The 14,029-nt window shown below is 36.1% G+C and overlaps 1 protein-coding gene across 1 annotated transcript; it reads left to right on the plus strand.

Moving 5' to 3' along the window:
• The first annotated feature begins 9,254 nt into the window (after positions 1 to 9,254).
• Positions 9,255 to 11,080, plus strand: LOC132634095 (uncharacterized). Its single transcript, XM_060350397.1, has 2 exons — positions 9,255 to 9,633; positions 10,457 to 11,080. The coding sequence occupies exons 1-2, from the start codon at positions 9,456 to 9,458 to the stop codon at positions 10,759 to 10,761; spliced, it is 483 nt and encodes a 160-aa protein (XP_060206380.1). The 5' UTR covers positions 9,255 to 9,455; the 3' UTR covers positions 10,762 to 11,080.
• Positions 11,081 to 14,029: the final 2,949 nt, after the last annotated feature.

Below are 14,029 nucleotides of genomic sequence, written 5' to 3' on the forward strand. Positions count from 1 at the left end.
CATTTCCGCCTCTTTCTTTTCCTCTTCTTCTTTTTCCGCCTCCCTCCTCTCTCCCTCTCTCCCTTTCACCGCCGCTCCCACCTCCCACCATTTCCGCTCTCTCCACTCACCTCTGTCCCCCGCTCCTCTCTCTCATACGCTCCTCTCTCTCCTCATATTTCCCTATAAAGAACAGAATCATTAAACATTTTAGGGAGGTTTTTTCTTACTGAGCGTTTTCGGGGATTTCCAGTATTCCTGGGGGATTTCTGGAACAAAAAAAATCCAATCAACTTAGACAAATCAACAAGAAAACAGACATCGATCAAAAGATTTTGGAACCCAAAAATCCCCTACAAAAGCATCAATTTTAATCAACAAAAACAGCCAACAATAACTCTATTTGCCATTCCTTTTTTTTTTTGTTTTAAAACTCTAATTACTTTAATCGGGTACAAATTTGGATTCTTCGAGTTCGAGGGTAGATTCGACGACGTCGGCACCCACTTCACTGCGCACAAAAAAGGTAAACTCGATATATTTATTATTTATAATTTGTAGTTTCTGCTTTGGTTTGAATCTAGCCCTTCTGCTATATTTTCAGTAGTTAGGTATCTTTCTCTGTCGTAGTGTCATTCGCTTGATGTTCGGGTGCTGTTAGGATTGGATATTAATCGCTAATTGAATTTGAAATGTGTCTATTGTAGTTTGGATGATTAGATGAAATTTACAAGACTTAGAACTTATTTAAAGTCGAATATACATAGGATATACAGTGGTTTATCAAAGTAAGAAGAGCATATACATTCGATATACATCTGATATACGTGCCATGGTGTATATATCTTGGGTATATTATGTATATGATTAAAGCAGGTCAGCACTGTCCCTCTTTTGCTTTATTTGTCTGGAATAATGTATTCTGTTATATAATTAATTTATTTAGATTTGGATATGATAGAATGATTATGCAACATGTCGATATTGGTTGTTGAATTCTGTTTGGTTTTAAATCCGAATTCTGTGTTTAGCTTCATTAATAAGTCATGTATTAAACCTTGTTCCATTCTCAGTTGGTCGGGTTGTAGTTTAGTAACTCAGCAGGATTGTGCATATTTTGATTAGTTTGGATTAGGCACATTCATGTTTTAATTAGTTTAGCTTCGGTTTTTTTTAGTAACATCCACACGTTCACATCTTAGTTTAGTTTTTCCAGTCTAGCAGTTAATAGTCCTGCATGTTTGTGTCTTAATTTGGTTTGCTTTAATTTCAGTTTTATAAATGCTTATATGTTCACACATGTCTGTCATTTCAGTCGGTTCAATTGTGTGTGTTCCGTGGTTAGTCAATCTAGTCTTAGTTAGTATCTTGATAGGATTCGTATATGTTTTTATGTTTAGCTAATGGCAGTTTTAATGGTCGATAACACAATTGTTGCTAATATGATTTTTCTCAAATCTGTTTTGAAACTTTCTTAATAACATTCCTTCACCTGATCTTGATTTTAATTCAAAGTCATGAATTGAGTTAAGTCCATATTGTTAAGTATTATATTAGGCTTCCATAGCTATGAAACATGCTTCTAAATGTGTTTTGGTACTTTGCAAATCCTAAGTACATATGTGTGTTTGAAGACTGGATAAAGGGTTGAATCTGTGGAGTTTCAGTGGTTTAAAAACTGGATTTTGTGGCAACCTTATGATATTATGCATTAAGCTTTACATTAATGTCGGCCTGGTGTTTCCCTATCCCGTTGTTTCCCCCGCATCTCGCTTGGTGAAATGTTGAATAGCTTACACTGATGTAACTGTCTGCTTTAAGTCTGGATATGGCTGATGCCATATGAACCCCGGGTCTGATTTTGAGTTTGTACCACCATTGTTGTTTAGATTAAATGTGGCTAGCTGTTAATAGAATTCTATGTCAGTAGCGAAGGTCTAAATCATGAATGTTTACCTCGGTTGATATGGACTAGTGCTAATACAAATTTGTTTAATTCAGAGGCATAGACAGTTGCTGAGTCACTCTGATCAATTTTGGCTATTAACCAATGTGAACTTGCTTAATTTGAACTATTGTAGCACATGCCATAAAAAATAATTCTAACTAGCATTGATAGTGAACTATCAAACCATGTCTTGATGTGTATTTCCTTTATAAAAGCATGACTGATTATTGTTTCCCAGTTATAAAAAACTGAATCTTTCTCTATTCTAAAATGGATCCTGAGTTGTATGTTCAAATTCTTTCCTTAAACTTTGAGTTATAATCTGGTTTCAGTTCTGTTTATTTAATGCGTCATTAACCCGTGACCAAGTTATGATAAGATTAGCGTCAAGTTTTTATCAGAGATAGCTACATGGATCCCGGTACAACTTTGTTTGACTTAAAATATAAAGAATCAGTCTCAAGCTGTGTTTACAGTCATGTTTTATATTGAGCTTCCCAAGTGTTAAGTATCTAGTCGTGTGCGAAAAAATGTTGTTTCTAATAACTTCATCGCCCACTGTATCTGCTTGCCTGATACTTGGACCTTACTGTTCATTTCATCTATTTCTCAAAAAACATTAGTTACGGCTAAAGCTTTGTTTTGGACTGGGTATTTCCTTGAATTTATGCTATACATGTCACTGATCCATTTCACCGATCCATCCTATCTTTGAATTTACATTATACATGTCTAGTCTTATTCATTGATTATATACTAATCCTTTTCTTTCATTTTTATGCATGGCTATCACATACGAGTCCCTCGGACTTGTCTCCTTCCACATTTGGCGTTGGGCCAACAGCCCAACATGATCACCACCATATCAGCACAACCATAACAGTGGCAGCAAACAGAAAGTGGGCCGAGCCCATTTAAATCATTTTACTTTTTATCTTATTTCTGTGTGCATTTAACTTGTATCGTATGACTAACATTTGTGCTTGTTAATCAAGATAAACTTTAGTAACATTAAGAGTTTTAGTTTAGCAATGGGTAGTTAATTCCACAAATTACATTCACTTCTATTTTTAAAACTATTTATAGTATCTATAACATTTATTTGAGTAATTGACTTTCGAAATAGCGTGACTATATCTTTTAGCCAAAGGAATCATAATTTATGCTTACTATTTTAGAAGTTTAAAACGTCACGAATTTTACATAACGTTAGCTTATTCTAAGAAATAAAAGGCAAATCAGTTTCAACGGATAACTTTTTCACTTTAGTTCCTTTCCAACACTTGAAATACATATTTGTTTAAAACAACGTTCGCACAATATACATTAAACTAATAATCCTTCTATAAAACCTTTAAGCTTTATTTAATATTAATCTCACAATAACTCTTTTTTTTTTTTAATTTGTGAGTCGGCATAAACTCACTTTTTCCCAAATACATATAAACATTACATGTTCCGTTTCTTTTAGTTTATTTTAACTATACACAAATTATTATGTTTTCTACAAGTATTATTTTAAACAACACTATTACACTTTCATTTAAAAACTTTAACAATATTTGTAAGTCGTTTTTCAAAATAGCATTAGCAGTACTCTTTTATACAAATTATTATTTTCTACAAGTCTTATTTCAAATAGCATTCTTACATGGCTATTTACCACTTTAGTTATATTGACAAAGCCATGTTCTTTTCTATAATACTATATTTACACTTAGCCTAACTAATCGTAAGTCTGGTCGGTTAACCATTGTTAATGGGTCTTAAAGGGTGCCTAATACCTTCCCTTTAGACTAATTGAACCCTTACCTAGAATCTTAAGTTTCGCAGACCTTAAACAGAGTTAAACTTTAAATATAACTTTAATAAACTTTAGGTGTCCTAATTCACCATAAATAATTAGGTGGCGACTCCTTAACGTAAACAAAAACAGGAATCTCCAATATGTCGTACTTCTAATTTAATCCCGGTTAAAATGGGATATGACAGTGTCCATGCAAACAAAGAAAAGTAGTATAAGAGGCAGCATAATGTAACGGTAAAAATAGTAGAGCAACCACAAGCAACAATCTCTCCTCAAATAGGTACCAAAATAAAGAATTGGCCCAGCCAAGTATAGTAAATGCTTGCTGAAAATTTGTAGCAGCAAAGTTAATCTAAAAGTAGTGTTTTCAGCCCCAAAATACAATAACAATTCAACTCAGAATGAGGCTGAGAGTTAGCTCAAAGCGCAGCAGAGATTCAGTTTTAAAAATGCAGTGGTTCATGGCCCAAAAATACAACAACCAAGTGGCTGAAATTACAGTAGTTCATGACCATAAGTAAAGCAGCAGAATGGCTAAAATGCAACAGCAGTTTCAACTTAAAATGCAACCGCAAGATGGCTAAAACGCACCAGCAATTTCAGCCCAAAATAAGCTTCAGAATTAAGTAGCCAACTCCATCAAAGCAGAGAGATTTTTACTTTTTCTTTAATCCTTAAAAACCGATACATCTTGATTAAGCAAAAATAGTTGCACAGAGCAGGGGCATATGCAGAACATTCCACACATGGCAATGTGAAAAGTTGTCGATTGAAAAATGTAATAGTGCTTCAAATATGACCAAACAATGCTAAAATTGTGGCACGCGATTACAAGATATTATATTGCACAATCCAACATCATTTATGCAGCCATACTATCTTGTCTTTGACCGAAAAAGGTGTTATACCCCGTATTTTTGTACGTTGGATTATTCGTAAGCTGAGGTGGGTCCACATGTCGAGATTTTTTTTTTAAAAAAATATACATATGACAAGTTATATGGATAATATATGTGAATTTAAACACAACTCAAGAAGTACCCTTGAGCCAAATCCAAGTGTAAGCCCTCCAAAAATATGTTTTTAAGTTACGTTTTTGGGTGATCTCACTTCGGGAGGACATAACCCCATCATTATTTGGGAATTTTGGAAAACTCCTAAAATTAAAGTTGTAGATAATTGAAATACCTTTCCAACTATAGGTCGTGGGCCTGTATGTGACATCGAGATAAAGAGTTATAGATGTTTTAAGGCAGAAAGGTCAAGCTGGGTAGTGAAATGGGCCCAACCCGATTCCAAGTCGGGTCAGGCCCATTTCCCTTGCTATTTAAGGGAAATTTTCAACATTTAGCCTCATTTTTACACCAGAAAAATCCAGAACAATTGAGAGAGAGAGAGAGAGAGGAGAGAGTTAGAGAGAGGAAGTGGAGAATCGATCAAGTTCGAGGCCCTGAATCCCGAGGCTCGTGAAGGATAAAGTGTAGTATGAGTTATCATCGTCGTTTTAAGCAAAATATTGCTCCTGGGGGAGGATATTTTCGTGGTTGATCTGATGCTAAGGTATGTATAAGATTCCTTTTATGTTATTAATAAGTTTATTTAGAGTTTTAACGGATTAGAACGGAAAAAATAGCATTATAAATTTGTTTGTTGTTTTGTTGAGATTTATGGATCGGGGGCTGTTTTAGTTGGATTAAATGGATGGAATTAGCTGAGTTATGATGTATAATAATTGTTGATGTTGTTGACAAGTTGCTGTTCTTGAATTTGGGAGAATAAAGTGTATGAAGATATCATATACAAAGCGTATACCGGGCTGTTTTTATATGATTTTCGTGGCTGTTTTGTGACAATATTTTGGGGCTGTTTGGTGGTTGTTATGAATTGTTTTGTGGGCTGGAATATCGTGGGATTGGCTATAGTTGTTGTTGTTGTGTTTGTTGTTATACTATAGATATACGAAAATAAAGAAGTGTATACAAGCATTGGTATACGAATGTATATTGGGCTGTTTTGAAAGTGATTTAAGAATGGATTTAATCCTAGTTTGATATGAAATTGTTGGTGTTGTTGTTGATGGTATTTTGATTGATGTTTGGCTAAATTGGAATCTCGAGGATTGTTAAGTTTTCAGGGGAAATGCTGCCCGAATTTTGTTAAGTTTCATTCGTACTTGGATTGGTTAGTAAGTGATGTGGATGATCTAACTGTGGCTTATGTTATCTTAATTTTAGACCTACGAGCTCGAGAAGTAGACGTTGGACATTTAAATAAGCGTAAAGGTATGTAAAGTTATCCCTTCTTTCTTTTTGGCATGATCCTTATCATATGAACGGACACAGTGAGCAAGTGAGTTCCAAAGACTCTATTCTTAGAGAGTGCAGAGATATTTGTATCGTTGGCCTCCTATGTTTTATGTCCATAACTCCCAGAGACTTATCATACTAGCTTCTTATCTCACCAGAGGAGTTCAGAGTATCCTTTTCCGAGTCTTACATGCATTTATATATATTATATTATATATGGATCGGGCCGTACGTTCCTCGGCACTAACATATTATATTTATGGATCGGGCCGTACGTTCCTCGGCACTAACATATTATATTTATGGATCGGGCCGTACGTTCCTCGGCACTAACATATTATATTTATGGATCGGGCCGTACGTTCCTCGACACTAACATATTATATTATATATGGATCGGGCCGTACGTTCCTCGACACTAACATGTTATATTTATGGATCGGGCCGTACGTTCCTCGGCACTAACATATTATATATATATGGATCGGGCCGTACGTTCCTTGGCACTATTATATTATATATGGATCGGGCTGTACGTTCCACAGCACTATCAGTGATATTGTAATCGATGCCTATCATACGCCGTAGAGTCAGTTTCAGTCATACCGGGTTACGCAGATATTCTCAGATGTTAGCCACAGATGCATTCAATTATTGAGACTAGTTTTTATGATTCATCTTACTTGATGTTCTTATGCTTTATATACTCAGTACATAGTCCGTACTGACCCCCTTTCTTCGGGGGGCTGCGTTTCATGCCCGTAGGTACAGATAGTCGATTTGGTGACCCTTCAGCATAGGACTTCTACTCAGCTGTCTTGGAGAGCTCCGTTGTTCCGGAGCCTAGACTTTTGGTACAGATCTTATGGTGTATATATATATGTTTACCCAGGGGTACTGCGGGGCCCTGTCCCGTCATATTTCACTATCGATGCTCTTAGAGGTCTGTAGACATATGTGTGGGTTGTGTATAAGTTTGTTCAGCTGTGTCTGTACGATGTGCTATGGATATGCTCTTTTGTAATGACAGTCTTGTCGGCTTGCGTATCATGTTGATATATTGTGGCAGCCTTGTCGACTTGCGTATCATATTATGTTCTGATCAGTTGTGACTCCCCAAAGATCGGTTATTTGGATGTATATATGATGATGTTATGAACCTTTGGAGTTCTTTTGCAAGTTTCCATATTGATTTTAGATTCAGTTTGACTATGTCCAACAGGTACGTATACGAGTGTCCAGGTCGGGCACTAGTCATGGCCCACGGGGTTGGGTCGTGACAAAGGGAAATGAAGACAAATACACTCTTCAAACATTTAACAGAATATAACCATTTATCGCGAGGGCCAATGTCTTTATTGGACTAGACGAAATCATTCACTACAACCATGTTTTCCAGAACATAAGCTTAGACACTAAGAACATGACTTCTAAACACCAAAACACAAGTTGACATCAAATAAATAAGAAGAAACTCAGATTTTGAACTAATAGTATACTTGAACAAAGCTAGGATAGACATAGTGTCATGTTAACTAACCATTCAACCCATTAAATCAGGACTAAGCATGCTTTAGGCTAGTAACAAACACATAGACAGGACAGAGATACTCTTCAAACATGATTAAGTTTATCTACATTACTTAAATGCTCAAATCATTTTCTAAATGAACTTAAATATAAAGATCGCATCCAGAATATGTGAAAGAAAATTCCCGACAAGTATTTAACGCTATATTTCACAAAGAGAAAACACGTTTCTTGTCCCGCAAAGTTCAAACATAGGAGAAGCATTTTGACGCCAAACGACTTTTAAAAATTAAACTCACATGCTGCAAACATTCCAGAATTCATCGAACGTCTAAAGACATCATATTTCTACAACGAAATACTCATCGGAAACCTAAGACGTTATATTTCTACAACAGAACACGATGTTTAGACAAATGGAAAAGAGTCAGATCGGATATTACCTCTTGTGGGTGCAGTGAACGGGGCGTGAATCTCGATCTACTCTCTTACTCCCGAACAAATTCGAATCAGATCGAAACAGACTAGAACGTCTTATGTATGAGAAAATGTTTAAGAATAAAAGGTAATTTATCAAAATAGTATGAAATTTGAGGAGCAAGTCCCTGACCCAAAAAAAATCCCTGCTCGGCTGAGGACTTAAAGCCCTGTTTTATAGTAGACGAAAACTAGGGTTTTGTCACTCGTTTTTGGGCGGGATTTTGAGTGAAAGCCATTTGAATTTGAACAAAGCTATTCGTTTTTTTGATCTTTTCAGCGAACTTTCCAAAATTTTTATGTTAAAGCAAAAGATTTCCTAGAAATGGAGAGGCACGGTCTGAGTTGGAGAGAAGGGAGTTTGGATTTTCGTTTAAAATAGAAGAAGAGAGCAGCAAGCATTGCACGAAAATGGATAATTTTAAGCCTGCCATTGTTGAGGAAAAAACCGAACCTTTGTTCAAAGAGGAAAGAGATGAGAGAGACGATCATGTGCGGCTGTGTTTAGGGCTGCTGTGCGTTTTTGTGATGAAAGGGTTTTTGGGATAGTGGGCCGGATTAGAGGATGTGGGCTGGATTAGAGGATGTGGGCTGGGAAGATTGGGCTCAATTTATGGACCTTTCCTCCTTTAATTTAATTATTATTGGGATTTTAACTTAATAACTAGTACAATATATATTATGTGAAGACAAATAATAATTAATATGTAGAAAGTAAAGGCCTTACTAAAGTATTGACTTATAATTGATTTAGCGAGTACAAATCCTAAAATGAAATGATGACGAATCATTTAAAATTTGTGATAAAGTAATGCTAGTAATGTTGATAGTAGAATAGTGAAAATGTAAGTAATAAGAGAGATAACGATATTAATAGTAGTAGCAACAAAAATAACAGTGAAAATAAAGTATTTAGCTCGTTAATAAATTTTAGAAGCCCAAGGAAATAAATTGGAATAAAGGAGGGACAAAATTGGATGTCAACAGTAGGGTCGGTTTTAAATGAGCGCATTTAAAAATGAAATCGGCTTATGTTGGAGATTTCCGTTAAGAGAGGGTATGTTTAAAAACTTTAATGATGGAGGGGTATTTTTGACCCAAAATAAGTTCGAAGGATAATTTTAGCCCTAGTTCCTTAAAATAATTCAGTATAATACAATACAACACAATAGAATATCAGAGGATACATTATGAAACAAACAAACAATATGTAACAATCATCCAAACAAAGAGTAAGGAGAAGAGAGAAGGTATAAGTGGGGTGATGAAATTGGGGTCTAGTTAAGCAGGTCCATAATAGAGAGTAAAACCCCAGCATTTGGTAAAGTAAAATATAATTCTTGGGGCATACGAAATTTATTAATCTGAAAGCAGCGAGAAGCCCTTCTTCTTGCACCAAAATACAGCCATGCCAGGTCTCATCGTCAAGAATTATCTGGAAGACGACCACCTTGATGATGATTCTACTGACTCCGATGATTCTGATGAAACAATTCAACTTGGCCTTATACAGCCTCCACCTTCCTCAAGCTCCGATGATTCTTCTGAGGACGATGATGACAGTGACAAGGAAGATGGCCTCCAAGGTATTCATTATGTTTCTTGTTACTCAGTTTTTGTTTTCCGTACGTTGTCTAAATGTGCTGGTTTAAATATGGGTCTATTGGTGAACCTAACATCTCTGTAATATCGATTGAGTTGCCATCCCTTTTAGAGATCATTGTGGTATTTCAAGGCCCCGAGTTTTTTATTAGACGAGCTATATTGCTGCTACACACGTACTCCCTCCATCCATTTTACTTGTTATTTATAGCTGTCCAGTTTGAAAAACTAAGAGATAATTTGTCATTTCATATCTATTTTACCCTCATTATTAATTATGAGGTTGGAAAGTTTAAGGATTTCTTAGTGACTGCACAAATTTTAAAGTATGTTTTATTGATTTCAATTATTATATGACATAGTAATAATTAAGGGTGATATAGTAAAATTGTCATTCTATTTATAGCTCCTTAAGAGGTGTGCCAGGTCGATATACAAAAATGGACGGAGGGAGTAGTTAATTCCTTGCGGGTGGCTCAGTTGGTTGAGCACGAGACTTTCATGATGAAGGTCTCAGGTTCGAAACCCCGTACCTACGACAGCATGAGATTTGCCTTCTGGGTCGTGCGGGTTAACTCTCTTGTGTGGTTTGCGAGCTATTGCACAGGAGCTGGGTTTACCCTGTGCGCACCCGAAAGGTAGCGGTTGCGGTTGTCCATGTGATAAAAAAAGTAGTTAATTCCTTGCAATCATAGAAACTATTTGGTGTTTTTTGGTTAGTTTTAACAATTTAAATGCTTAGTGCCCCTCTGTTTTGAAAAGTTTGTTAGAAAGCGAAACCTATTAACATGCATTTTGAAATCGCAGAGCCGGCCATAGTGGAGCAATCGGCTGACATTAAGATGAAGTTGGCTAATATTGAAAGGGAGTTAGCTGATTTTAAAAATATGGTGGCTGATAGTTTCGAGAAGATCTTCGTAATGCTAGAAGCACTAGTCAAGTTCACAGAGATTCTGGTCCAGCTTTCAGCGGGTCCATCCGTGTCCCATGAGCCTGGCCCAACTCCCACCGCACCCACCACTGATGCTACTGCTGCTGTTGTTGCCATCCCGACATCAGAGATCCCGCCAATTGAGACTGGACACACAACTATGCCAGACGCAGCTGCCTAGCGGGAGTTCTCTTCATCCTACTTATTTTTGTTGTGCGTGCATTGGGGATAATGCACGATTCTAAGTGTTGTGGGGTGGGGTGGGGGGTCAAATTTTTGTGGGTAATCGTAGTTAATTCACTAACCGTCTTCTAGCAAAAATGGTGCTGCTGACTTGCTCGAAAACTTGGAACTAGGAAGCATGATGTTAATAGTACTGCTACTACTAGTCTAGTATAGCAAACCTTTTGTTGGTCCCGCCTTGTATGTTTTGAAGATTTTGGAGGCAAACAAATGGGGAATTCCATATATTAGAAAATCTATGGCTTTTAATATTTGTATGTACTCGGGTGCTACAGAAAACACTACATGGTTAAGTATAACACTAAGTATCCTTTTGCACCAAAAAAGAAGTACTTACCCTTCATATTTCCTTGCTGCTTCTTTTTGTCATTTGATTGCTTCATTTATTTTTGGTTGTAGTATTCATTAGAAATATTGCCGAGCTGTAATATGTTTACCTTTCCGCATTTCTTGTGTTGCTATGGTTCGTTTTGTTTGCCGCAATTATTTTTGTTTTCTTGTTTATTGTTAGTAGTCAATACGTAATTAGGAAATAGTAAATTTCTTCGAGCTACAATTCGCTCCACAAGAATGAATTTTGTTTTGAATCAGGTGTTAACAGGTTTGTTAAATGAAAAAATAATGAGAACAAACCTTTGGGCTAGTTCATCACATGACCCTAGAATACTGGCTGAAAGTTTGAAATAACTGACTAAACGAGTAGTGAAGGGCATGATGCTAAAAATCAATCCTGGATTCCTCTTGCATTGATTGATCATTAATTTAAATCTTCTGATCCTGATTATTATGCCAATGACCTTTGAATAGTGGCCTTAGGGGAATGAATCATGAATTGTTGGAATAATAGAGAAAAGGAATGAAGATAGACATTGGAGGCTTATGATATGGGATGAGACGAGGGTAATGTATAAACATTTGAGAAATATGTGAATTGAAACTTGAGAACAATGGTGTGAGAAGGAAAGAATGGCGTGGACAATGTTCCTATGCTCAGTTAAGAGTGAACACTGTTATTGTGATCTCAGCGAGTACCGATATGTAAGCAACATCATAGGGTGGTGTTAAAGTGAATAACTTGAATTCCTAGATCCTGATCACCCATGATGTAAAAATTGAAAGGAAAAATGTTCTCTTGTATCATTAGACTGCTCTACTGTCGGCCCTTTAGGCCGAAGTTAGAAGTTGAAATTTGAGAATAACGGGTTGTGAATTGTGATGATCTTCTATGATACCATTTCTTGCATTATTTCATAGGGAAAGACTGCACACATGGTGGAACCACGAAACAACTTGTACCTGCGAATGAATTTCTTGCATCATTCTCTTTCATTAAGGTACTTAGCAATGTATTCATGTTGTTGTTGTGGGTCTTTATGAATGAACTAAGTGAGCTAAAACTGATCATTGTTTGTAAATGAGACGGTTGGTTTATTTTTTCGAGGACGAGCAAAAGTTCAAATGAGGTGTTGATGTTGGACGTATGCGACTATGGTTTTATATCAATGTACATATTCTTTTACCGTGCTTTAGGTGGTTTCAATGACAAGTATAGCTCAACTATGTGTGTTGTTAATTTTTTTGGTTTAGGATGAGAAAGGAATGAACGGAAACAATTAAGGAAAAAAATTTGGATAGAACGGGAGTTAACCGGAAACCTAGGTAGAGGTAGGCACACTACTTGGAACAAGAATTTTTGGGGTCTAGATTGAATCCTGGACAGACCAACAAAGGTCGATCGCGCTACCAATAGTTAGGTCAATTCAGGCACACCTTATACGTACCTAGCGCGAGAAGCAAGATTTTTGGAAGAATTGAAAGGGAAAAAAGGAAAGATAATACGGTTAGGCTTAGGCGAAAACTTGAAGAGTAATTTGGTCAATTACGAACATTTTATCTCAATATTAAAGCTTCTTAACCCACGTTCACCAAGAGGCTTTGGTGGAGGTCTTTCTTATCCTTTTCCCTTGATTTTGATGTTCTTTTGGGTGGATCTTGAGATTGTTGTTATGGCGACGAAATGTATTCTAAGGCTATGAGATTTAATATGAACGTGGTGATGGAATATAGGCATAAACTGTTGAAAATCTTACGGAAAATACGTTATCACGAACACGTGTAGGGACTTTTCTTCATCACGAACACTTGTAGGAACTTCTTTTACACTTGAGGAAAATGCTTGATCACGAACAATTGTAGAGAATTCTTTGTAGCTTGAGGCATGCCAATGACACTGTCCTTAAGGATATTTCACCCGGTATGGGTGTATTCCTCAGGATTCAACAAGCTCTTCTAGTACAAAACTAGGAGCCAGAATCTAACAAAGATTTTACAAAAGTAGAAAACCCAGCATAACATTGAAATTGAGAAGATGAAATTGTATCTCTTAATTTTCTATATTTCAGTGAACAAACTTCAGAATTTATAATCAAAGGAATAGCAAAAATCTGAACGTTTGAAGACTTAAAACGTATCAAAAATAAAAGCCATTGAAGGCCTATTCAATATGATCATATGCCTTTGTCAAAATACTAACATATGACAACAGTAAACATTTCTCATAATAAAAGCTAAGCTATTAAGGCTAGATTAAATGTAGTCAGAAACGTTTTGAACAATAAAATATTTGACTGACATTAAAACAAAATAAATATTAAGAAAATAAAGAATATGTTATTTTTGAGATATTAAATAGAAAATATTATTTTTCTAACAATCCCCCATATATCTCAAAAATAATAAAAGAAATAAAATAAGAAGTTTTGTTGGGTTTACATATATGAGTACAATGCATCGAATATGGTGTCTCGTAGACTATGAACCAAACCTAGATAAAACAAGATTAAACTTACAGAACAATTGGTGAAGTTTAGAACTTCTATGAACCAAGAATTCTTTTGTAAGCCTAGGGTCTTATTCTATCACATTATACTCGCACAATCTTTGTCGTTATCGCAGTTTTGCGCTAAGAGGCCATGCGCATGTCCTGATATTCATGAGTGCTCTAGAAATCCGTCACAATTTCATAGAAGCGGCACCACTCCACACTCATATAGGTCCACCCATCAAGTGTACTCTGCAGAGCAATACACCACCTATAAAGGATATGGTAATGGATTAAGAGTTTATAACTCAGTCTCACTTTGCCTTGCAGAATTGCACTATATTCACACACCATAGGAAGGGATATAATTTTATAGTGCACACTT

This window comes from Lycium barbarum, chromosome 3 (genome assembly GCF_019175385.1).
Source record: "Lycium barbarum isolate Lr01 chromosome 3, ASM1917538v2, whole genome shotgun sequence".
Lineage (NCBI taxonomy): Eukaryota > Viridiplantae > Streptophyta > Magnoliopsida > Solanales > Solanaceae > Lycium > Lycium barbarum.

Excerpts from the sequence above, each read along its gene's own strand:
- LOC132634095 (XM_060350397.1), top strand. The coding sequence starts at position 9,456 with ATGCCAGGTCTCATCGTCAAGAATTATCTGGAAGACGACCACCTTGAT. Across the intron at positions 9,634-10,456 it reads CAAGGAAGATGGCCTCCAAG|AGCCGGCCATAGTGGAGCAA; the intron begins GTATTCATTATG and ends TTGAAATCGCAG.